This window comes from Oncorhynchus nerka, linkage group LG9a (genome assembly GCF_034236695.1).
Source record: "Oncorhynchus nerka isolate Pitt River linkage group LG9a, Oner_Uvic_2.0, whole genome shotgun sequence".
Taxonomy (NCBI): Eukaryota; Metazoa; Chordata; class Actinopteri; order Salmoniformes; family Salmonidae; genus Oncorhynchus; species Oncorhynchus nerka.
Genome location: NC_088404.1, coordinates 45,524,349 through 45,548,520, shown reverse-complemented (window position 1 = coordinate 45,548,520; position 24,172 = coordinate 45,524,349). Strand labels below are relative to the sequence as shown.

At 41.1% G+C, this 24,172-nt stretch overlaps 1 protein-coding gene across 1 annotated transcript in view; it reads left to right on the top strand.

The window, feature by feature from the left end:
• LOC115134776 (sperm-specific sodium:proton exchanger-like) overlaps nucleotides 1-19,825 on the top strand; it is a 28,709-nt gene extending 8,884 nt beyond the window's left edge. Inside the window, exons 4-28 of the mRNA XM_065022127.1 lie at nucleotides 1,367-1,495; nucleotides 1,665-1,830; nucleotides 1,916-2,032; nucleotides 2,128-2,289; nucleotides 2,405-2,504; nucleotides 2,591-2,731; nucleotides 2,844-3,015; nucleotides 3,140-3,221; nucleotides 4,344-4,525; nucleotides 4,718-4,858; nucleotides 5,318-5,415; nucleotides 11,843-11,962; nucleotides 12,087-12,282; nucleotides 12,407-12,601; nucleotides 13,258-13,407; nucleotides 13,633-13,684; nucleotides 15,254-15,402; nucleotides 15,552-15,677; nucleotides 15,792-15,890; nucleotides 17,614-17,766; nucleotides 18,202-18,339; nucleotides 18,619-18,807; nucleotides 19,045-19,174; nucleotides 19,421-19,461; nucleotides 19,651-19,825. Of these exons, the coding sequence (XP_064878199.1) occupies nucleotides 1,367-1,495; nucleotides 1,665-1,830; nucleotides 1,916-2,032; nucleotides 2,128-2,289; nucleotides 2,405-2,504; nucleotides 2,591-2,731; nucleotides 2,844-3,015; nucleotides 3,140-3,221; nucleotides 4,344-4,525; nucleotides 4,718-4,858; nucleotides 5,318-5,415; nucleotides 11,843-11,962; nucleotides 12,087-12,282; nucleotides 12,407-12,601; nucleotides 13,258-13,407; nucleotides 13,633-13,684; nucleotides 15,254-15,402; nucleotides 15,552-15,677; nucleotides 15,792-15,890; nucleotides 17,614-17,766; nucleotides 18,202-18,339; nucleotides 18,619-18,807; nucleotides 19,045-19,174; nucleotides 19,421-19,461; nucleotides 19,651-19,710 (3,288 nt within the window). The 3' untranslated portion in view covers nucleotides 19,711-19,825. The remainder of the gene's footprint in view (nucleotides 1-1,366; nucleotides 1,496-1,664; nucleotides 1,831-1,915; nucleotides 2,033-2,127; nucleotides 2,290-2,404; nucleotides 2,505-2,590; nucleotides 2,732-2,843; nucleotides 3,016-3,139; nucleotides 3,222-4,343; nucleotides 4,526-4,717; nucleotides 4,859-5,317; nucleotides 5,416-11,842; nucleotides 11,963-12,086; nucleotides 12,283-12,406; nucleotides 12,602-13,257; nucleotides 13,408-13,632; nucleotides 13,685-15,253; nucleotides 15,403-15,551; nucleotides 15,678-15,791; nucleotides 15,891-17,613; nucleotides 17,767-18,201; nucleotides 18,340-18,618; nucleotides 18,808-19,044; nucleotides 19,175-19,420; nucleotides 19,462-19,650) is intronic.
• Nucleotides 19,826-24,172: the final 4,347 nt, after the last annotated feature.

Sequence of the window (24,172 nt, the reverse complement as noted above, 5' to 3'; positions counted from 1 at the left end):
ATGGCCACTCCAATACCTTGACTTTGTTGTCCTTAAGCCATTTTGACACAACTTTGGAAGTATGCTTGCGGTCATTGTCCATTTGGAAGATCCATTTGCGAACAAGCTTTAACTTCCTGACTGATGTCTTGAGATGTTGCTTCAATATATCCACATAATGTTCCTTGCTAATGATGCCATTTAATTTGTGAAGTGCACCAGTCCCTCCTGCAGCAAAGCACCCCCACAACATGATGCTGCTACCCCCTTGCTTCACGGTTGGGATGGTGTTCTTTGGCTTGCAAGCATCCCCCTTTTTCCTCCAAACATAACGATGGTCTTCATGGCCAAACAGTTATATTTTTGTTTCATCAGACCAGAGGACATTTCTCCAAAAAGTCCGATCTTTGTCCCCATGTGCAGTTGCAAACTGTAGTTTGGCTTTTTTATGGTGGTTTTGGAGCAGTGGCTTCTTCCTTGCTGAGCGGCCTTTCAGGTTATGTCGATATAGGACTCGTTTTAATGTGGATATAGTTACTTTTGTACCTGTTTCCTCCAGCATCTTCACAAGGTCCTTTGCTGTTGTTCTGGGATTGATTTTCACTTTTCATACCAAAGTACTTTCATCTCTAGGAGACAGAACGTGTCTCCTTCCTGAGCGGTATGATGGCTGCGTGGTCCCATGGTGTTTATAATTGTTTGTACAGATGAATGTGGTACGGTACCTTCAGTCATTTGGAAATTGCTCCCAAGGATGAACCAGACTTGTGGAGGTCTACAATTTCTTTTCTGAGGTCTTGGCTGATTTCTTTAGATTTTCCCACGATGTCAAGCATAGAGGCACTGAGTTTGAAGGTAGGCCTTGAAATACATCTACAGGTACACCTCCAACTGACTCAAATGATGTCAATTAGCTTATCAGAAGCTTCTAAAGCCATGACATCATTTTCTGGAATTTTCCAAGCTGTTTAAAGGCACAGTCAACTTAGTGTATGTAAACTTCTGACCCACTGGAATTGTGATACAGTGAATTATAAGTGAAATAATCTGTCTGTAAACAATTGTTAGAAAAATGACTTGTGTCATGCACAAAGTGGATGTCCTAACCAACTTGCCAAAACTATAGTTTGCTAACAAGAAATTTGTGGAGTGGTTGAAAAACAAGTTCTAATGACTCCAACCTAAGTGTATGTAAACTTCTGACTTCAATTGTATCATATTTATCCAATTATTTAATATCTAAAAGTCTAAAATATACTGTTGAGAAAAGTTATGTTCTGCCTCTATAGACTGGCTACAACCCACAATTATGATGTTAATCATAGGCCATATGATCAGAATCAGAATTATGATACCTTTGCTGATATGGATTTGTATTGCTGTCCAGGTCAGTTATTACACAAAGGAGATTGCACACATCAGCCCCAAACTGTTGATTCACACGTTTATGCCCGTGTTGATATTCAGTAGTGCCTTCGAAATTGAATCGCACATCTTTTGGAAATCTTTAATACAGGTGAGGTCTTCCCTGCACTGTTGTTATTATGAACAGGTTTCAATACAATTCATTTTGTGAATTGCCTTATGGTGTTTAAAAGAAACATAAGTTAACAACACTAAAATACGTCACTAGAAATGACTAAAGAAATAACATAAACAGATGATTTAAACTTTGTGTTAAACAGGTACTACTGCTGGCAATACCTGGATTTTTGCTCAGTTCTTCTATGATTGCATTGCTAGTTGTGAAAGTGTATGCTTACAACTGGGACTGGTATGTTGGCATGATGTTTGGAGCCATTGTAAGCACCATTGACCCTTTCATATCAACGGCTTTGTTACGCAGTCTCGGTAAGAATACACATCTTTCTGCAGAAAAATGCAATTTAATGATATCAGCTGTACTGGTAGGAACTCACTATGTCCCTCTCTACAGGAACAGCCAAACCCCTCATACTTCTGATAGAGGGAGAGTCATTGTTCAGTGATGGCGCCTCTATCATTACATTTGATGCATTCAAAGACCTTGCCACTGATCTTAGTCATTTTGAAGGTACAATGTACAGTATCTGTGAAATTACAGTTGTATCTATTTTGGGGTTCAAAGAAGGAATATTCTGTAATCATGTGAATGTTTTCATCCCACAGCAACAACTTTCACCATCAAGCTGATATTGAAAGTCTTCGGGAGCCCTCTTTTAGGGTTCATCATGTCTAAAATCATTATGTTTTGGCTGTCCTACATCTTCAACGATGGACTGATTGAAATAACCATCAGCCTGGCAATGACGTACATCACATTTTACTTCGGTAAGGGAGTTTTTGTTACGTCCTTTTAGAAATGACGTAATTTTGTTTGTTCAATAGCAAGAAATGTATCTTAAATAAATATAATTTGTTTAATGAACATTTTCATGTCATTTAGCTGAATGGCTAGGCATGTCTGGGGTCATAGCTGTCCTCATTATGGGGCTTCTCTTGGACACTGTCAACTTCAGCCCAGAAATTGAAGTGTTTCTTTTACGGTGAGTCTAGATAATTAAATCCACTTTCTGTGGTGTTTTCTGAATTTAAAATAGTTTCTAAAGACAAGATTCTAATTTCTCTATAGGTTCTGGGAGATGCTGACCTATTTGGCCAACACCTTAATTTTCTTCATTGTTGGTATTGTGGTAGCCAGAGCATTTCAACACGTGGGAGTCAACGATTTTTTCAACATTGTAGTGCTCTACTTTGCTATGTACATCATAAGGTAAAGAACATCACTGTTTTAATGAGTTTACATCAGGCATTTAACCAGTTTTTCTACCATGTGCTAATGTTATGTATCAGTTTGGTTTGGGACTCTTCTTTCTCTATTACAGACTTGTGACTGTTATTGCACTGTCACCCTTTCTGGTACGCACTGGCTATGGCTTCAGCTGGCGGTGGGCAGCAGTCTGTGTCTGGGGCGGGACCAAAGGGGCCTTTTGTCTAAGTCTTACACTCATGGCTTTTCAGTCAGACGATTTAGATGAAGAGCAAGTGAGAGAAAAGGTAGGGATTTTTTTGTATTTGCTACTTTCTACCCCTTTAGCAGGCTACCATGATGATAGCAGTGTCTTATGGCCCCGGTTAATGTAATTGCAATCTTGACAGTTGAATATCATCTCTGTTACAGATTTTGGTCCTGTCTTCTGGAATGGTGGTCCTAACACTTCTTATCAATGCATCATCGATGACTTGGTTCCTTAGACTATTAGGTGAGGTATACTGTGTCAAGTAGTTTCTCTTCCTTGACAGCTTGTAGTCCTCTCAAATCTGGTTCGGCCAAAAAAAACATCCAAAAACACCATTCATTTTCCTCGTAGGCTTTGTCCAACGAACCATGTTTGCGAGGCCAACTAAACTGCACTTAGGAGCACCTAGGCAGCATTAGGTTGTCTCTCTCTGACAATGCATCTTGTGTTCCCAGGCCTGTATTATGTGTCTGTGCCCAGGCCTATATAATGTCTCTTGTGTTCCCAGGCCTGTAATGATGTGTCTGTGCCCAGGCCTATATAATGTATCTTGTGTTCCCAGGCCTGTATGGTGTGTCTGTGCCCAGGCCTATATAATGTCTCTTGTGTTCCCAGGCCTGTATGATGTGTCTGTGCCCAGGCCTATAAAATGTATCTTGTGTTCCCAGGCCTGTATGATGTGTCTGTGCCCAGGCCTATATAATGTCTCTTGTGTTCCCAGGCCTGTATGATGTGTCTGTGCCCAGGCCTATATAATGTATCTTGTGTTCCCAGGCCTGTATGATGTGTCTGTGCCCAGGCCTATATAATGTATCTTGTGTTCCCAGGCCTGTATGATGTGTCTGTGCCCAGGCCTATATAATGTATCTTGTGTTCCCAGGCCTGTATGATGTGTCTGTGCCCAGGCCTATAAAATGTATCTTGTGTTCCCAGGCCTGTATGATGTGTCTGTGCCCAGGCCTATATAATGTATCTTGTCCCATGATGTTCCCAGGCCTGTATGATGTGTCTGTGCCCAGGCCTATATAATGTATCTTGTGTTCCCAGGCCTGTATGATGTGTCTGTGCCCAGGCCTATATAATGTATCTTGTGTTCCCAGGCCTGTATGATGTGTCTGTGCCCAGGCCTATATAATGTATCTTGTGTTCCCAGGCCTGTATGATGTGTCTGTGCCCAGGCCTATATAATGTATCTTGTGTTCCCAGGCCTGTATGATGTGTCTGTGCCCAGGCCTATATAATGTATCTTGTGTTCCCAGGCCTGTATGATGTGTCTGTGCCCAGGCCTATATAATGTATCTTGTGTTCCCAGGCCTGTATGATGTGTCTGTGCCCAGGCCTATATAATGTATCTTGTGTTCCCAGGCCTGTATGATGTGTCTGTGCCCAGGCGCATGGCCATGTATAGTGCGGTGCAGCGGGTACGGGAGAGCTCGCAGAACACTTTCAGTTTGTTGAAGATTGACAGGTTTTTAGCAGATGCTAACTGGGAAATGGCAGAGCAGAGAGTCCTCATAGAGGACCCCTATAAAACACCCAATGAAAAGGTATTGTGTGTCTCTTTCTGTTTTCTTTAACACGAAGAAGTAACCGATTTGAAACAAAGACGACATGCATATCATCTGTAGTCATTTGGCACTGTGTTACAGTGTAAACACCCAAATCAGTATATCTATATTTTACTCCTACTTTGACATATGAGTGAAAATATATGTCTTTGCCTGTGCCCTTTCTTCCAGGTTAGCATTGAAGAGTTCTCTCCCACAGCCAGGATGACTAAGTGCCCAGACTGTGACAGGGACATTCCCTATGCACCATCACCACAGGAGCTGGAGGACATGATGGAGGAGGCTCGCATGCGCATCCTGAAGGCTCAGAAGGTATGGTTCACCCCACTGGATCCTACTGACCACAATGTTCATCATAGTCACCCTGACCTTGCGTACAGAGATGGGGCCTAATCGCTCATTCAGCCTGTTCAATGTACAACACATGGAAGCAATGCTCACCTAAAAAGAGGATGAGGTCGAATGTTCTGTTCTTTTCAAATATGTAAAATCAATGTGGTCGTTCGATAGGATATTACGTTAGAAATGGTTTTTGTTTCTTTAATCACAGCCTGTACCTCTGCTTTTCCTCACTTAGTTGTAGCCTTGTTGATACACTTCTACAATTTGGTTAGGATGACCCATAAGAATATAATTAACTTTTTAGCCCACAGGGAAAGAACTATTGACTTTGGTGAATGTAATGGGTTTAGCATGAATTTGACCGATGAATCATTAAGAGTCCAGAATGAATGGTGCCTAAACTGGAAACTGATGTTGGTTTCCTACCAGACAAGCTACTGGAAGCAGTACAGCGCTGGAATGCTGAACCGAGAGGCAGCCAGGACCCTGATCAATACAGCTGAGAACATGACAGACCACAAGGGAAAGTAAGTGCTGCTCTCGTTGACCTCACTCAAAAAGATATAGGACCACTTGGTTCAGTCCGGGTCTATGTGTTTATGATGAGCATCTTCCATTGTTTTTATAGTCATTGTGTAAGTGTGTGGCACCCTTTGGAAAAGGGGGCACCACTTGGAAGACTCTAACCTCAGTAATTGCACCTTATTATGTACTTAGATTAAGCACCCCTTAAATATTTGACATCTCTCTGGGTTATGATTCTATTATTGTCCTAGAGGTTTATTGGCCTATGGCAATGTTAATAGGCCAAGTAATATACAGTGCATTCGGTAAGTATTCAGACCCATTGACTTTTTCCACATTTTATTACGTTACAGCCTTATTCTAAAATGGATTAAATAGTTGTTTTCCCCCTCATCAATCTACACACAATACCCCATAATGACAAAGCCAAAACAGGTTTTTAGAATTAAAACATAAATCAATAAAAACAGCCAAAATCTGTTCACATGAGATAAGCAGACCAAGTGGGATTTTTTTTGTATGGAGGTCTATGAGAGTGTCGAATAACATGAGGCTTATTTGATCGAATTGAAGTTTCGTAATGTTTATGCTGTTACAAATAACGTACTGCTATAAGTGGATGCACGTGACATTCCCGCAACTTTGAGAAATATGACTTAGTTGTGCCTGTTGTTCACACACGTATCTGCCTTTTCATTGGCTAGAATGGTCCTATCTTATCTCGCCTCCTCTCGCCTGCCTTCCATCTTTGAGGACATGAATTTGCATTGTTAGAGTGGTCACCTGACTATTTTGTCAATATAATAGATCATCTTTGACTGCGATAAAGTTACCATTAAGATACATATTGGTAACATTAGTTTACTTAGCTAGCTAGCTAACTAAAGTAACTTTGAAAAGTAGCCAGCTAGTTCACTAACTTAGTAATGTTACTTCCAAACTACTTTTTGATAAATTATCATATCTAAATGTGAATTGTTAGCTAACTAGACTAACGTTAGAAATTGCAAGTACAGATCACTATGGAGTCAGATGTTACGAGAATGTGTAATTTAGTTTATTAAACACCAAACTGTTTCGAATGAGAATTAGGCAGGTCTGATGCTGAAAAACATATAATCATTTATTCCATTTGTAAAGCGATTTTCATTATCCAAGATTCTCAAAGTGCAGAAAATAAAAGTATTGACATTACCGGTCAAAAGTTTTAGAACACCTACTCAATTCAAGTGTTTTTTGTTATTTTTACTATTTTCTACATTGTAGAATAATATTGAAGACATCAGAACTATGAAATAACACATATGGGATCATGTAGTAACCAAAAAAGAGTTTAAAAAGACAAATATATTTATATTTGAGATTCTTCAAATAGCCACCCTTCGTCTTGATGACAGCTTTGCACACTCTTGGCATTCTCTCAACCAGCTTAATCTGGAATGCTTTTCCAACAGTTTTGAAGGAGTTCCCACATATGCTGAGCACTTGTTGGCTGCTTTTCCTTCACTCTGCGGTCCGACCCATCCCAAACCATCTCAATTTGGTTGAGGTCGGGTATTTGATATTTGTGGAGGCCAGGTCTTCTGATGCAGCACTCCATTATTCTCCTTCTTGGTAAAATAGCCCTTACACAGCCTGGAGGTGTGTTGGGTCATTGTCCTGTTGAAAAACAAGTGATGCTCCCACTTAGCCCAAACCAGATGGGATGGCGTATCGCTGCAGAATGCTGTGGTAGCCATGCTGGTTAAGTGTGCCTTGAATTCTAAATAAATCACAGACAGTGTCACCAGCAAAGCACCCCCACACCATAACACCTCCACCTCCATGTTTTACGGTGGGAAATACACATGTGGAGATCATCCATTCACCCACACAGCGTCTCACAAATTTCCAATGTCCATTGCTCGTGTTTCTTGGCCCAAGCAAGTCTCTTCTTATTATTTGTGTCCTTTATTAGTGGTTTCTTTGCAGAAAAAGGCCTGATTCACACAGTCTCCTCTGAACAGTTAATGTTGAGATGTGTCTGTTACTTGAACTCTCTGAAGCATTTATTTGGTGTACAATTTCTGAAGCTGGTAACTCTAATGAACTCTGGGTCATCCATTCCTGTTGCGGTCGTCATGAGAGCCAGTTTCATCATAGCGCTTTATGGTTTTTGCGACTGCACTTGAAGAAACTTTAAAAGGTCTTGAACTGTTCCGCATTGACTGACCTTCATGTCTTAAAGTAATGAGGGACTGTCATTTCTCTTTGCTTATTTGAGCTGTTCTTGCCATAATATGGACTTGGTCTTTTACCAAATAGGGCTATCTTCTGTATACCACCCCTACCTTGTCACAACACAACTGATTGGCTCAAACGCATTAAGAAGGAAAGAAATTCCACAAATGAACTTTTAACAAGGCACACCTGTTAATTAAAATGCATTCCAGGTGACTACCTCATGAAGCTGGTTGAGAGAATGCCAAGAGTGTGGAAAGCTGTCAAGTGTGGCTACTTTGAAGAATCTCAAATATAAAATATATTGGTTACTACATGATTCCATATGTTATTTCAAAGTTTTGATGTCTTTACTATTATTCTACAATGTAGAAAATAGTAAAATAATAAAGAAAACCCTTGAATGAGTAAGTGTGTTCAAACGTGTATATATATATATATATATATTTACTTATACAAAGCAAATATATTTAACCATTAAGTTTGAGTATGCAGTGCATTCCGAAAGTATTCAGACACCTTGACTGTTCACATTTTGTTACGTTACAGCCTTATTCTAAAATGTATTCAATTGTTTGTTTTTTCTCATCAAACTACATACAATACCCCATAATGACAAAGCACAAACAGGTTTTTAGAAATTGCTTCAAATTTATAAAAATGCAAAACCTTAAATATCACATTTCCCTAAACTTTCAGACCCTTTACTAAGTATTTTGTTGAAGCACCCTTGGCAGCGATTACAGCCTTGAGTCTTCTTGGGTATAATGCTACAAGCTTGGCACAGCTGTTTTTGAGGAGTTTCTCCCATTCTTCTCTGCAGATCCTCTCAAGCTCTGTGAGGTTGGATGGGGAGCATCGCTGTACAGCTACTTTCAGGTCTCTCCAGAGATGTTAGATCGGGTTCAAGTCCGGGCTCTGGCTGGGCCACTCAAGGACATTCAGACTTGTCCCGAAGCCACTCCTGCGTTGTCTTGGCTGTGTGCTTAAGGTCGTTGTCCTGTTGGAAGATGAACCTTCGCCCCAGTCTGAGGTCTTGTTGCGCTCTGGAGCAGGTTTTCATCAAGGATCTCTCTGTACTTTGCTCTGTTCATCAGGGATGCAAACTAGTCACCTTTCAGCGAAATTCGCCGTTTTGAATCCAAAATAGGTGACCTACGTGAATCGTGTAGATTCGATGAGAAATTTTTGAGGGGCGGGGGGTCACTTGGAGCACTACTGGCTGTAAACAAACGAGTGATGCGCGTTTGTAAGCAAACAAGTGATGCGCGTTTGGAGCAATACAGGCTGTATCCAAGGCTCAGCCAATCGTTCACATAACAACAGAATGCAGCACGCGACTGAAGAGAGAAAAGACAACCAGTTTGCTAGTTACAGAATCAGCGCTCGCTCTCGAAAGACAGCAGTAGGGTGCAGAGGCAGTTTGCCAGTTACTGCAGTGCGTCCTTGAACGATAACGAAGAGGTAGGTGAGACGCCTGACCACTGAGACGGGGTGAGAAGGTGATGAAGTGTAGTTCATGAGCTGTAACCGAAAAACAACTGGCATTTGGAAAGTTTGAGGTGAAGGAGAAAGTGTGTATTGTTAGCATTGAACTCATATTTTCCCGCTACAGTATGTGGTTAATTTTCAGAGTGAGAGAATTACATAAAAAAGGGGCGTTGCTTGTTGGAGGAGCCGACCCTTTCAATTTTTTTTTGTTGCCTAAAATGACAAAACCAAATCTAACTGCCTGTAGCTCAGGAGCTGAAGCAAGGATATGCATATTCTTGATACCATTTGAAAGGAAACACATTTTGAAGTTTGTGGAAATGTGAAATTAATGTAGGAGAATATAACACATTAGATCCGGTAAAAGATAATACAAAGAGAAAATCTGTTTTTTTAGTTTTTTTTTGCCATCTTTGAAATGAAAGAGAACAGCCATAATGTCTTATTCTAGCCCAGGCACAATTTAGATTTTGGCCACTAGATGGCAGCAGTGTATGTGCAACATTTAGACTGATCCAATGAACCATTGCATATCTGTTCAAAATGTTGTATCAAGACTGCCCAAATGTGCCTGATTGGTTTATTAGTTGTGCACTCTCCTCAACCAATAGCATGATATTCTTTCACTGTAATAGCTACTGTAAATTGGACAGTGCAGTTAGATTAACAATAATTGAAGCTTTCTGCCCATATCAGATATGTCTATGTCCTGGGATTTTTTGTTTTTTTTGTTACTTACAACCTCAGGCTAATGTGATTAGCATATGTTAGCTCAACCATCCCGCAGGGGGGACTCCAATCCCATAGAGGTTAAACAAGTGGATTCAGGTATCAAGTGGAGCTGGGCCTGGCTTATGTTGGATGCCAATACAGGTGCCAATACAGGTGAAAGAAATGCCACACACTTTCCCTCTTTCAATACAGTGGATAAAAGGGGTATGCCGGGTGTACTCTCTGCCTGAAAGAGATCAATTATGCCAACAAAGGATATCGTGCTCTGCTGGAACATTGTAGAACAGATGTCCACAGGCAGAAAGTGAACAATGTAATAACGTGCAGTGTAGCCCAAAGATATTGCTTTTATTGTGTGGAACTTGACAGTAACACTTGTGTGAGTGAGGGTGGATTATTACATGTTTTACTCAGTGAACGTTATTTTTGTAGCCTTACAAAGTGGCCACTATGATAGAGCAAAAATAGAATGCCTGTTTGTTTCATTCTATATCTATTTTTTTTTTTTTTTCCCAAGTGCAATATTTAGATGTGTGTGTGGTCACAAGCATTCTATAATAAAGGCTGTCATGGCTAACTGCAATATTAGTGTATTGTTTTTTTCTCAAGACTTGTGTGTGTCATTTGCAGTAAAGTCTAGGCAACAAATAACATTGGATTGATTTCCTTACATTTTTTGCTGTGAGTTAGGTTCACATTAACCACTTTTTTTATTTTACATACAGAGACTGATCATGTAGATCACATTATTTGTTGTTTAATCAGTTAAAACCTGCAGGGATTTTTTTGCATGTTTCAGTGAGGAGGGAAAAAAAGTGTCACTTTTTTGGGCCTTCACCAGTTTGCATCCCTGGTTCATCTTTCCCTTGATCCTGTCTAGTCTCCCAGTCCCTGCCGCTGAAAATCATCCTCACAGCATGATGCTGCCACCACCATGGTACACAGTAGGGATGGTGCCAGGTTTCCTTCAGACATGATGCTTGGCATTCAGGCCAAAGAGTTCAATATTGGTTTCATCAGACCAGAGAATCTTGTTTCTCATAGTCTGAGAGTCCTTTAGGTGCCTTTTGGCAAACTCCAAGTGGGCTGTCGTGCCTTTTACTGAGGAGTGGCCTCCGTCTGGCCACTCTGCCATAAAGACCTGATTGGTGGAGTGCTGCGGAGTTGTCCTTCTGGAAGGTTCTCCCATGTCCACAGAGAAACTCTGAAGCTCAACTTCCTGACCAAGGCCCTTCTCCCCTGGGCGGCCAGCTCTAGGAAGAGTCTTAGTCCTTCCAAACTTCTTCAATTTAAGAATGATGGAGGCCACTGTGTTCTTGGGAACTTTCAATGCTGCAGAAATGTTTTGGTACACTTTCCAAGATCTGTGCCTTGACACAATCCTGTCTCGGAGCTCTACGGACAATTCCTTCGACCTCATGGCTTGGTCTTTGCTCTGACATGCACTGTCAACTGTGGAACCTTATATAGACCGGTGTGTGCCTTTCCAAATCATGTCCAAATCATGTCCAATCAATTGAATTTACCACAGGTGGACTCCAGTCAAGTTGTAGAAACATCTCAAAGATGATCAATGGAAATAGGATGAGCCTGAGCTCAATTTCGAGTCTCATAGCAAAGGGTCTGAATACTTATGTAAATGAGGTATTTCTGTTTTTATTTTTAATCAATTTAGTCTACTTTTTTTTTTTAAAGCAACCTATTTTTCATTTTGTCATTATGGGGTATTGTGTGTAGATTGATGAGGACCATTTTTTATTTAATCCACTTAAGAATGAGGCTGTAACGTAACAAAATATGGAAAACGTCAAGGGGTCTGAATACTTTCCGAATGCACTGTAGCTATGATGTGTGGTTTATTTTTAGAAAGTGGAAATATGAGTTCATATACAGGTATATGATATACATTGAGGACTGTTTAAGTATAGGAGAAGATATGTTTGCAAAAATTGGGAGAGCAATGCATACGTTTCTGTCTTTGTTTAGGTTCATGAGTGTTCAGGATGTCAAGAAATACTGGGAGCTGAAAGGTTTTTTTGTGTCTCTTCGGAGGAGTCTAGAGGACTGGCTGTACAATGTCAAGCTTGATAAACTTAAACCATCAAGGTAAGAAAGCACAGCTGAGATTTACTGTAAATTAATTTAGACCACCAGGTTACTCAGTGAAATAATGGTGTTGTATAACTGCTCTAATGACACATAATGTACGCAACGATATGTTGTATTTCAGGAATGCGATGCTCAAGTGGTGCTACCAGGTTGTCTTCAGCCTCCCCTTTGAGTATTTCATCTACGCATTGATTGTCCTCAACATCTTCCCCATCATCCTGGAGTTCATCCCAGCGATCAGTGACAAACATAACCTAGAACTCAGTATTATCAACTACATTTTCTTCAGCGGCTATCTTGTGGAGGCTATACTGAAGGTAGGACATAGGCCTACACTAAAATACATGTAAACTAAAAATCATCTAATACACAATGCCCTCACATAATGTCAAACATTTGGGTTTTAAGACCCTCTGTGACACATTTCCTCTTGTTCTACAGGCTTTGGCCATGAGGAAGGCCTATATCTTCAATCACTGGAACCAGTTTGACCTCTTCATTATCGTCTTGGCTTGTGTTGACATATTCCTGGACCATTATTTAGAAACCACAGCATATGTTGTCAATATTCACATGATAAAAATTGTGAAGGTGTCTAAAATGATCCGCCTTACCAGGGCACTTCGTTTGGTGAAGGTATGCTATGCTTTGATGGGACCATAAAATCTATGATCAGTGATATACACTGAGTGTACATTTTTACATTAGTAACACCTTCCTAATATTAAGTTGCACCCCCTTTTGCCCTAAGAACAGCCTCAATTTGTCAGGGCAAAGAATTCCACAGGGATGCTGGCCCATGTTGACTCCAATGGTTCCCACAGTTGTGTCAAGTTGGGTGGTGGACCATTCTTGATACACACAGTAAAGTGTTGAGCGTGAAAAACCTAGCAGCGTTGCAGTTCTTGACACAAACCAGTGTGCCTGGCACCTACTACCATACCCTGTTCAAAGGCACTTAAATATTGTCTTGACCATTCACCCTCTGAATGGCACACATACACAATCCATGCCTCAATTGTCTCAAGGCTTAAAATTCCTTCTTTAACCTGTCTCCTCCCATTCATCTACACTGGTTGAAGTGGATTTAACAGGTGACATCAATAAGGGATCATAGCTTCCACCTGGTTTCACCTGGCCAGTTTATGTCATGGAAAGAGCAGGTGTTCCTAATATTTTGTACACTCAGTGTAGATTTGAAATAGCTTTACAGCACATTTTCTAAGGTTATCCAGTTACATTTAGCAAGGCTGTGAATCTTAATAATCTATTGTTGAATGTATATGTTTCAGATCATCATTCCCAAGCTCATAGAAATCATAAACCGGCAGATCCATAAGCAGCTCAGCTTTGGGTATGACATCGGGAAAGGCTATGTCATCGGAGAGGAGCACATAAGCAAGATCATTGACCATATCTCTGATGACAAAAGCATATCTAAGGTGTTTTTAAATGACATTTACAATACAGTATACAACAACAGATGTTGATCTTTTCACAACATGATATCATGTTTATTTCTCTCATAGTAAAGAAATCTTAGGTACTTACCTTTTTTTTGGTGCTTTTTTTTTGCAACACAGAGATGTATCTAGCCAAATAATAATTACTCCATAGCCCTATAATGTGTTGGGATCATGTACATCACACCACATCTTGTGTTGCAGAAATTGAAAATAATACTGGAGAGAAACTGCCAGCAGGCTGTCAGGGAGATTGGTAAGAGAGTAGGGGAGACAGACAAGCAATGTTACTGCATGTACACTGTATCTTCAGTATATCAGTCATGCTGAATAAAGGACATCACTTTAACCAGGGTCACTGTGAGATCACAAATATAGTATAGTTAGTTGGCTTTAGCTCACCTACATCTTTCACAGCAGCAATCCTTCAGTCCTATTTACATGTCAAGTATCCTACATTAAACCTCCCCTAAATTGATATAGATGAAAAAATTATTCAATGAAACAATGACAGAATCCTTCAATGGACTGATGTTAATACTCTTGAGTGGCCGGTATAGTAAGTAAGGGATAACCAGTATAGTAAGTAAGGGATAACCAACGAGGGGCTGGCTATCAGTTCTATCGAAAATAATGAACAGCGTGTAAAGTGTGTTCCGCTATACACTAGCAGAGTGGAACTGACGTGCATTATTTTCCAGAGAACGCATAGAGCCCCCAGTTTATTATCCCTTTTATACCATGGCTATAATTTAACACATGTGCCAATATAAATGTGTTCATTTTCCTGTAGAAATGTGTTCAACATCCACGAGTAGCTAGCAAGTTTACTAGATACCTACAGTAGTTGCCGTGGTAACCAAACATACCTGCTAGTTTAGCTAACCATATCATCCATCAGTCCTAGCTTGCCATTATTAAAATCTAATTCAACAATGCCGATAATGTTTTCAATTTGACTTTTTTTTCAAAAGCAGCTCAAACATAGACCATGTAAGAATAAATTACAGCCAATCAGCATTCAGGGCTCGAACTACCCAGTTTAGAATGTGTGATATTCTAATTGTGTACCTTGGTTAATGGAGGAAAATGCACTGCTAGCCAATCATGCTTTAAAGACGTACAATCATTTAAACTTACGTATAGTTGAAGCTGTTCTGGTCATGCTTGTAGTGATTCTACGTACCTAAGTTCTGACCAAACTTACTTGAGAGGGAGAAAAAGGGAGCAGGCTGGGGGATCAAGTCTGTGTACTTTTAGAGCAACTATCTTTTTAGATACAACCATCAAAGGAAATGGGACACATCAGGAAATACTAATGATTGGGCCCCTGGTATCGGGAAGCTAGCAGGGCTTCGGAGAAAAGGTATGGGATGTAACTACCAGTCCATTGTACCCCATCAAAGACAGAAACAGGACATAGGTGACTCCTCAAAGTAGGGGACCTAAATGTGTTCTGGGAGAACACAAGGGCTCAGTAGGATACTGGTAATAATACCTCATGGAGCCATTTTCTCAGATTCCCAGCATGCTCTCCTGCTGGACGAGATTGATGCTTCTTTCTGAAAACTATATAACACCTTTCATTAGCATTTAGAAAGAGCAGATCTGTGGTGACCTTAGGGAGTCTTCACAGACGCAAAGCAGGATTACACACTACAAGTATATGTAAAACAGCTTGATTTTCTATTTGTGAAATAGAATTATGTAGCCCTCAGTGCATCTCAGGTTCTTTTTGTTATTTGATGGCAAGCTTACGCACAGTGTGCTAAGTTCACAACTGACAGGAGTGTGACTGAGGACACCGTGTGGGATATTTTCTCAGGCTTGCTGCAGAGAGACCATCCTGAGATTGCCATCTCGGTGAAGACCAGACAGGCCATACGAGCCGTGCTGAACAGTGAGAGAGACGCCATCCATACACTCGTGTCCGGGGGGCTCTTAGATGACATAGAAGCATCAAAGCTGGAGAAGGTGCTTTCAGTTTGCTCCTCCTGCCATTTACAATGCCTCCAATGAATTTACTCAAATATATACATATATTGTTACCTCTGACTATACAGAGAGTTAGGTTTATTATTGACAAATTAAATGAATGAATGTTACATTTTTCCCTTTGGCAGATGATTGAAATAAAAATGAAGAAATTGATCAAATTTCCACCAACAATCCCAGCAGCAACAGCAGAGGAGCTTCTGCAGAATTTGCCTTGGCTGAACAAAGACAGCACCCAGATTCAGTTCATCAAGGTAGAGCACACATCTCCCAGACCCTTGCCTTAGAATGACAGTCGTTTTTATTTTCTGTATTATACCAATGTTCCTTTCATGCCATTTTTCCTTCTATTTATCGTGTTATTTCAGACAGTGGCCAAGCTTCTTTTCTTTGACTTTGGAGACACCATCATACAAGAAAATGATGACCCTCAAGGAATACACTTGATTGTCTCTGGCCTGGTTAAGGTATGTACTGATACGCACAAATAGTAAAAGGGATAACATACTACTGAGCTGAAGTTGTGTTAATCAGGGGTTACTGTTCTGAAAATGCATTCTCGTTTTTGTATCGAGCGGTTTTCATTTGCAATATGATCAGACACAAAAACCACAAACTTGAAACATCACTGCTAGATGTAATAGTTGGGAATGAATGTCTTTGGCATGACACATTATTTTCAGAGCCAACAAAATAATGACTGGCTGATATTCATCTGCCTACTACTCACCAGTAGTTTCTTTCCCAGTCTTCACCACAAACGAATTACCTCACTCCGTCACATTGTAGCTCTGTAGAACACAACATCAAGTATACAGTCAATGCTATTAATATTTGGAAATTACACTTAATCACTTGTCATTTTGGTCACCTTAAAATGGAACACAATGTAAGCTATTTCAACACATTACAGTGTGACAGTGCAATTATGGGTCATTTTGAAAGGCAGGGGATAATTGCGCTCTCTTTGTACAGACACCTTTACTTACCTTGTGATCTTACGCCGTTGTTCAAAATCAGCTCATTTTCTATACCAATTCTTGTTTCTTTGCCTCTGAATACAAAACTAGCCTTTTTTTATATTTTTCAAGTCATTGTCCCATTCATGTTGTTAATGCAGTATAAGGCATTGGTTTCAGGACCTGATATTAAACAATATTCAGAAACATTGATGAACACGTTTCCTACATTTTCTTTATATCGAATTTCTCATTCGGTAGATACAGTAAGCCAAAGTACCTTCAGGGACACTTTGTTTGTTGAAGCTTTATTAAGGATAGTAGAAAACAAACTAGAAAGGGAAGTCTCAAATAGAAATATTGAGTGCAACAACAATCTCTAAGTAGTAGAAGGAGGGCTGTATTGTACAGTATTTTATTCAAAATGATTTTTGTAATTAGCAAGGTCGTAAAATTTTAAAAGCACAAACATCCCTTTGTTACTTAGGGCTCTATTCAATCTATAACACTGAAGCTCTACAGATTCCACGATAGAAATTTAAAGGGGATTTTCCGATTGAAACGACATATGCAGCGGTTACCGTGAATGCAGTCTCCACTAAGCAGGAACATTGCCTTTTACATTTCAATCACGCTGTAAAGCTGAACTTCCGCAATTACTGTATTAAGAAATTGTCTTTTGCTACATTTTTTTTGTTTGTTTGATCTCCTCATCCTAGAATGGTTTGAACTTACCAACGTCACAGGTCATTTTCACATTGTATGAAGACGGAGTGTGTAATAAGCTCTATGACTCTATGTGAGTCATGGAGCAGCACGATGGGCATAAAAGCAAATGCTTTGTTACCTATGAGGTAGACCAGCTGTCACACTTACAAACTGCAGTATCCTCTTCTCAGAGCTCCCATCCCTATTTCCCGGGTCACATTGATGACGCTGGTTGATGCATCTTCTTCAAGAGGTGTAATTAAATGTACACATCCCCAGCTTATGTTTTTACATTATATTTTACATGGAAGGGTTTCCGGTTGTTGAAATGGAAGCTGTACCTTGAAATGATCTCTTATGTTGATGCTATTTGTATTATTCATGAGGTCATTTAAATCAAATGCTGGTCTTATAGCATAAGCTCCCCTAATCATCAAACAAGCACAAAATCACCTGATTGACGCTCTGTGGTCATAACCTTATACTGTATGGATGTGAATCTCTGAACCGTACTGTATCGCAGATGACTGGAGGAAGCCCAAACCTTGGAGGCAAGAGGCCCAAGGAGAAGACCAGGCTGACAGACTACAGGAGCTGCGGGGCCATCATGGGAGAACTCAACTGTCTCACCCAGCAGTCTATGGAGATGACGGTCACCTGTGAGACAGCCACTCAGGTCTCTTTACAGTTCATTTACTAAACTTTGTTCGCATGAAATGGCCTACGTATGTCAGTGAAGACAAGTGTTTGAGAACCTTATTCAGTCTCAAAGGTCGGATCAGTACAAATGTAAAGGAGAATAATTAGTATGGACAAAGTGGGCAATATTATCAAGGCTCTTTCCAGAATGGCCCTGTATCTGATGCAGGTTTTTTGGAGAAAGCCCAAGTAACTGAATATCCACTCCTCTGTCTGATAATAGCTATGTCAGACAAGGGTGTGATCTTTCACGACATAGATAATTGTGTGCAAAAACGTCACTGTGAGGTTGATAAACCAGCCATAAGGCCCCTTCTCCAACTGTTCCATGTAACCATGGAGACAATTGTTATCTGCCATTTTTTCCACTGTCTATATTTTTCCTGATTGTTTGTCCATGGTTTCTCCCCAGACCTGCTTCATTGCTATTGAATCCCTGTTTGAGGCGTTTGATGTTTTCCCCGAGTTCCCGTCTCTGGAGTATATGATCTGGCGCTCCCTGGCAGTGAAAATCAGCACCAGCACCTTCATGGAGCACATTATCTATCAGGTACTACCAACTTAGCGCTCTATGGTGCAATATGTAGTAAAGATCCAAACTGCTTACGCCCCAGGTTTCATTGAAATAAATGGGAGTCTCACACTCTGCAAGTTACACATCCACTGTAGCATTCCTATAAAGTTAAACAACAAAGAAAATGGCCCGTAAATCGCAGCACAGATTGAGAGCGTGAGTTGCGTTACTTTGCATTCTGTATAACCAGCGGACAACAGACAGTATTGTTAGACAGTTCCAAAATCATTTGAACAAAATCCTTTTCCCTCACAGGGCTGGAGTTACCACAGGATTTGTTCTCATCTGGCCCGGGCCTATCTGGTAGATGTGGAGGTGAACAGGAAGTTTGACGTGTACGACGGCACCATGGAGGACGTGGTGGTGATCTATGGGAGTTGTGATGACCTTGCGTCCCAGTGCTCCTACAACGCCCCAGCTCTCATCAGCAGGACTACTCACCAGGTTACTATACAACTCAGATGTCACCTTCTCATACTGTGGCTACACTAGTCAACTTGACATTCACGGACTAGGAAATAGTGCCACCTGCTGGAGACATTATCAGTGCAACAAGTGTCATGTTAAAAATGGCTGACATCCTCAGATAAGTTGCGCTATTGTATGTCTTTCTATTGTTTTACCTCTTCATTCAGATGCAGAAAGTGTTAACTTATTTTGTTTTAACTCAACTCGGTATAGGTACTGGGCACAGCAAACACCACCAAACTGTTGATCGTGCCAAGTGAGCATTCTGAAATGAAGCAGAACGTCTCAGAGCTTCCAAGACAGGACAGTGTTCCCTGTCTGAGACATGCAGCTCATAGGAGAGGTGAATGAGGGCTTTACAGTCAGCCTCAGGGTGATTACGTGGGGTGTCCCTGCTCTCTTTTGAACCTAGAATGATGCACATCTTTGTAAGATGGGCAGAATGCTAAACTAACATTATGACCAAGCCCTTCAGTAGTATTATTTCAAATGGGCTTGATTGATATTTTAAGTACAACGACCAACGCCGCTGGCTTTACAAGTATTGCAAGTGAATTGACATCGGACTCTCCTCTTTCTCTCCCGGCAGCATCTAGAGATGATCGATCAGGGCTGCTGAGAACAGTAAGCGTAAGTTAATATAATGAACTGTATCTTATTTATTTTACCTTTATTTAACTAGGCAAGTCAGTGACAGCTTAGGCTTAGAAACAGTGGGTTTCTAACCACTAGGCTACCCTGCCGCCCCTTATCATGTTTAACACATTAATGAAGTGAAATAGTGGCCCCAGAGAGGAACATCCGTCTTTCTTTGTGAAGGTGACGTCTAAGGAGGGTTCTCCAAAGAGAAGTTGTTCATCACTTGACAAGCCCACGTGATGATAGGGTATGACTGTGCAACTGCTGGCCATACAGGCCCAGACACAACCTGCCAGGCAACCTGAATCTGTAAAACTTATATAAGCAAATATTTGTTTTCAAATGTATCATACTGATTTAATATTAAACATATTTATTTCATATAGCGTTTGTGTGTTACTGTTTTAAGCTTAAACCTACTTGTCATCCAAGCTGTTCAAGGCTCAACTATTGTGCAGTGGCTATACTAACTGCCGTTTGACTAATCCAAAATCGACTCTGGGAAAATAACACTGTACTAGCAAAGCACATGAGCATTTGAACACCTAGATTAATTGAACAGAAAAGGCCCCCAGGTTTGTTTGAATTGAATCCCTAAAGACCGTTGTCAAACTCTTGAATCAATGTCATGTTAGGAGTAATTATTTTGAGATTAATACAATACGTGAAATCTAATATCTGAGAAAATAGGGTAGAATAGTGCTTATATAAACAGTTTATCCCCTTTCCATTGCTGGCACAGATACAATCTACACTACATGACCAAAAGTATGTGGACACCTGCTCGTCAAACATCTCATTCCAAATTCATGGTCATTAATAGGGAGTTGGCCCCCCCTTTGCAGCTATAACAGCCTCCACTCTTCTGGGAAGGCTTTCCACAAGATGTTGGAACATTGCTGCGGGGACTTGCCACGAGAGCATTTGTGAGGTCGTGCACGGATGTTGGGCGATTAGGCTTGGCTCGCAGTTGGCGTTCCAATTCTTCCCAAAGGTGTTCAATGGGGTTGAGGTTAGGGCTCTGTGCAGTCCAGTCAAGTTCTTCTATGACGATCTCGCTTTGTGCACTGGGGCATTTTTTTATGCTGAAACAGGAAAGGGACTTCCCCAAGCTGTTGCCACGAAGATAGAAGCAATCGTCTAGAATGTCATCCATTGTATGCTGTAGCATTAAGATTTTCCTTCACTGGAAACTAAGGGGCCTAGCCTGAACCATGAAAAACAGCCCCAGACCATTATTCCTCCACCCAACTTTACAGTCGGCACTATGCATTCGGGCAGGTAAGTGTTCTCCTGGAATCCACCAAACTCAGATTCGTCTGTCGAACTGCCAGATGGTAAAGCGTGATTCATCACTCCAAGGAATGCGTTTCCACTGCTCCAGAGTCCAATGGCGGGGAGCTTTACACCACTCCAGCCAACGCTTGGCATTGCGTATCTTAGGCTTGTGTGCAGCTGCTTGCCTGTGGAAACCCATTTAATGAAGCTCCAGACGAACAGTTATTGTGCTGACGTTGCTTCTAGAGGCAGCATGAACTCAGTAGTGAGTGTTGCAACTGAGGACAGATGATTTCTGTGCTTCAGCGGTCCTGTTCTATGAGCTTGTGTGGCCAACCACTTCATGGGTGAGCCGTTTTCGCCCCTAGACATTTCCACTTCACATTAACAGCACTTACAGTTGACTGGGGCAGCTCTAGCAGGGTAGAAATTCGACGAACTGACTTGTTGGGAAGGTGGCATCCTATGACGGCGCCACGTTGAAAGTCACAGCTCTTCAGTAAGGCCATTCTACTGCCAATGTTTGTGTATGGAGATTACATGGCTGTGACCATTTTATACAACTGTCAGCCTCCGGTATGGCTGAAATAGCCAAATCCACTCATTTGAAGGGTTGTCCACGTGTGTGTGTGTGTATATATACAGTACCAGTCCATTTTGGACACACCTACTTATTCCAGGGTTTTTCTTTAGTTTTACTATATTGTAGAATAATAGTGAAGACGATCAATATTATGAAATAACACATGGAATCATGTAGTAACTAAAATTGTTAAACAAATCAAAATAAATGTTATATTTGAGATTCTTCAAAGTGGCCACCCTTTGCCTTGATGACAGCTTTGCACTCTTGGCATTCTCTAAACCAGCTTCATGAGGAAGTCACATGGAATGCATTTCAATTAACAGGTGTGCATTGTTAAAAGTTAATTTCCTTAATACATTTGAGACAATCAGTTGTGTTGTGACAAGGTAGGGGTGGTATACAGAAAATAGTCCTATTTGGTAAAATACCCATATTATGGAAAGAACAGCTCAAAAAAGCAAAGAGAAATGACAGTCCATCATTAAGGCAATAATGAACATTTCACGAACTTTGAATGTTTCTTCAAGTGGTCGCAAAAACCATCAAGTGCTATGATGAAATTGGCTTTCATGAGGATCGCCATAGGAAATGAAGACCCAAAGTTACCTCTGCTGCAGAGGATACATTCATTAGAGTTACCAGCCTCAGAAATTGCAGCCCAAATAAATGCTTCACGGAGTTCAAGAAAGAGACGCATGTCAACATCAACTGTTCAGAGGAGACTGCGTGAATATGGTCTTCATGTTAGAATTGTTGCAAGAAACCACTATTAAAGGACACCAATACGAAGAAGAGACTTGCTTGGGCCAAGAAACACGAGCAATTGACATCAGACCGGTGGAAGTCCTTTGGTCTGATGAGTCAAAATTTGAGATTTTTGGTTCCAACCGCCGTGTCTTTGTGAGACGCAGAGTAGGTGAACGAGGGATCTCTGCATGTGTGGTTCCCACCCTGAAGCATGGAGGAGGTGGTGTGATGGTGACAACGTCTGTGATTTATTTAGAATTCAAGGCACACTTAACCAGCATGGCTACTACAGCATTCTGCAGCGATACACAATCCCAGCTGGTTTGCGCTTAGTGGGACTATCATTTGTTTTTCAACGGGACAATGACCCAACACACCTCCATGTTGTGAAAGGGCAATTTGACCAAGAAGCGTGATGGAGGGCTGCATCAGATGACCTGGCCTCCACAATCACCCGACCTCAACCCAATTGAGACGGTTTGGGATGAGTTGACCCACAGAGTGAAGCTAAAGTAGCCAACATGTGCTCAGCATATGTGGGAACTCCTTCAAGACTGTTGGAAAAGTATTCCAGGTGAAGTTGGTTGAGAGAATGCCAAGTGTGCAAAGGGTGTCAACTTTGAAGAATTAAAAATACATTTTGATTTGTTGAACACTGACACAATACCTCATGACAAAGTGAACACTGCTTTTTCAAAATATTTGCAAATATTAAACTGAAATACCTTATTTATATATTCAGACCCTTTGCTATGAGACTCGAAATTGAGCACATATGCATCCTGTTTCCATCGATGATCCTTGTGATGTTTCTACAACTTGGAGTTCACCTGTGGTAAATTCAATTGATTGAATAGGATTTGGAAAGGCACACACTTGTATATAGAAGGTCCCATAGTTGACAGTGCATGTCAGAACAAAAGCCATGAGGTCGAAGGAATTGTCTGTAGAGCTCCAAGACAGGATTGTGTCGAGGCACAGAGCAGGATAAGGGTGCCAAAAAAATCTTTGCAGCATTGAAGGTCCCCAAGAACACAGTGGCCTCCATCATTCTTAAATGGAAGAAGTTTGGAACCACCAAGACTCTTCCTAGAGCTGGCCGCCCAGCCAAACTGAGTAATTGGGGGAGAAGGGCCTTGGTCAGGGAGGTGACCAAGAACCAGATGGTCACTCCGACAGAGCTCTGGAGTTCCTCTGTGGAGATGGGAGGACCTTCCAGAAGAACAACCATCTCTGCAGCACCACCAATCAGGTCCTTATGGTAGAGTAGTCAAACGGAAGCCACTCCTCAGTAAAAGGCACATGACAGCCTGCTTGGAATTTGCAAACAGGCACCTAAAGACTCTCAGACCATGAGAAAACAAGATCATCTGGTCTGGTGAAACCAAGATTGAACAATTTGGCCTGAATGCCAAGCGTCATGTCTGAAGGAAACCTGGCACCATCCCTGCGGTGAAGCATGGTGGTGGTAGCATCATGCTGTGGGGATGTTTTTCAGAAGCAGGGACTGGGAGACTAGTCAGGATCTAGGGAAATATTAACAGAGCAAAGTACAGTCGTGGCCAAAAGTTGAGAATGACACTAATTTTCACAATGTCTGCTGCCTCAGTTTGTATGATGCCAATTTGCATATACTCCAGAATGTTATGAAGAGTGAACAGATGAATTGCAATTAATTCATGCAAATGAACTGAATCCCCCCAAAAAACATTTCCACTGCATTTCAGCCCTGCCACAAAAGAACCAGCTGACATATCAGTGATTCTCTCTTGTTGACGAGGACAAGGCTGGAGATCACTCTGTCATGCTGATTGAGTTCGAATAACAGACTGGAAGCTTCAAGGAGGGTGGTGCTTGGAATCATTGTTCCTCTGTCAACTACGGTTACCTGCAAGGAAACACATGCCGTCATCATTGCTTTGCACAAAATGGGCTTCACAGGAAAGGATATTGCTACCAGTATGATTGCACCAAAATCAAACATTTATCGGATCATCAAGAACTTCAAGGAGAGCTGTTCAATTGTTGTGAAGGCTTCTGGGCGCCCAAGAAAGTCCAGCAAATGCCAGGACCGTCTCCTAAATTTGATTC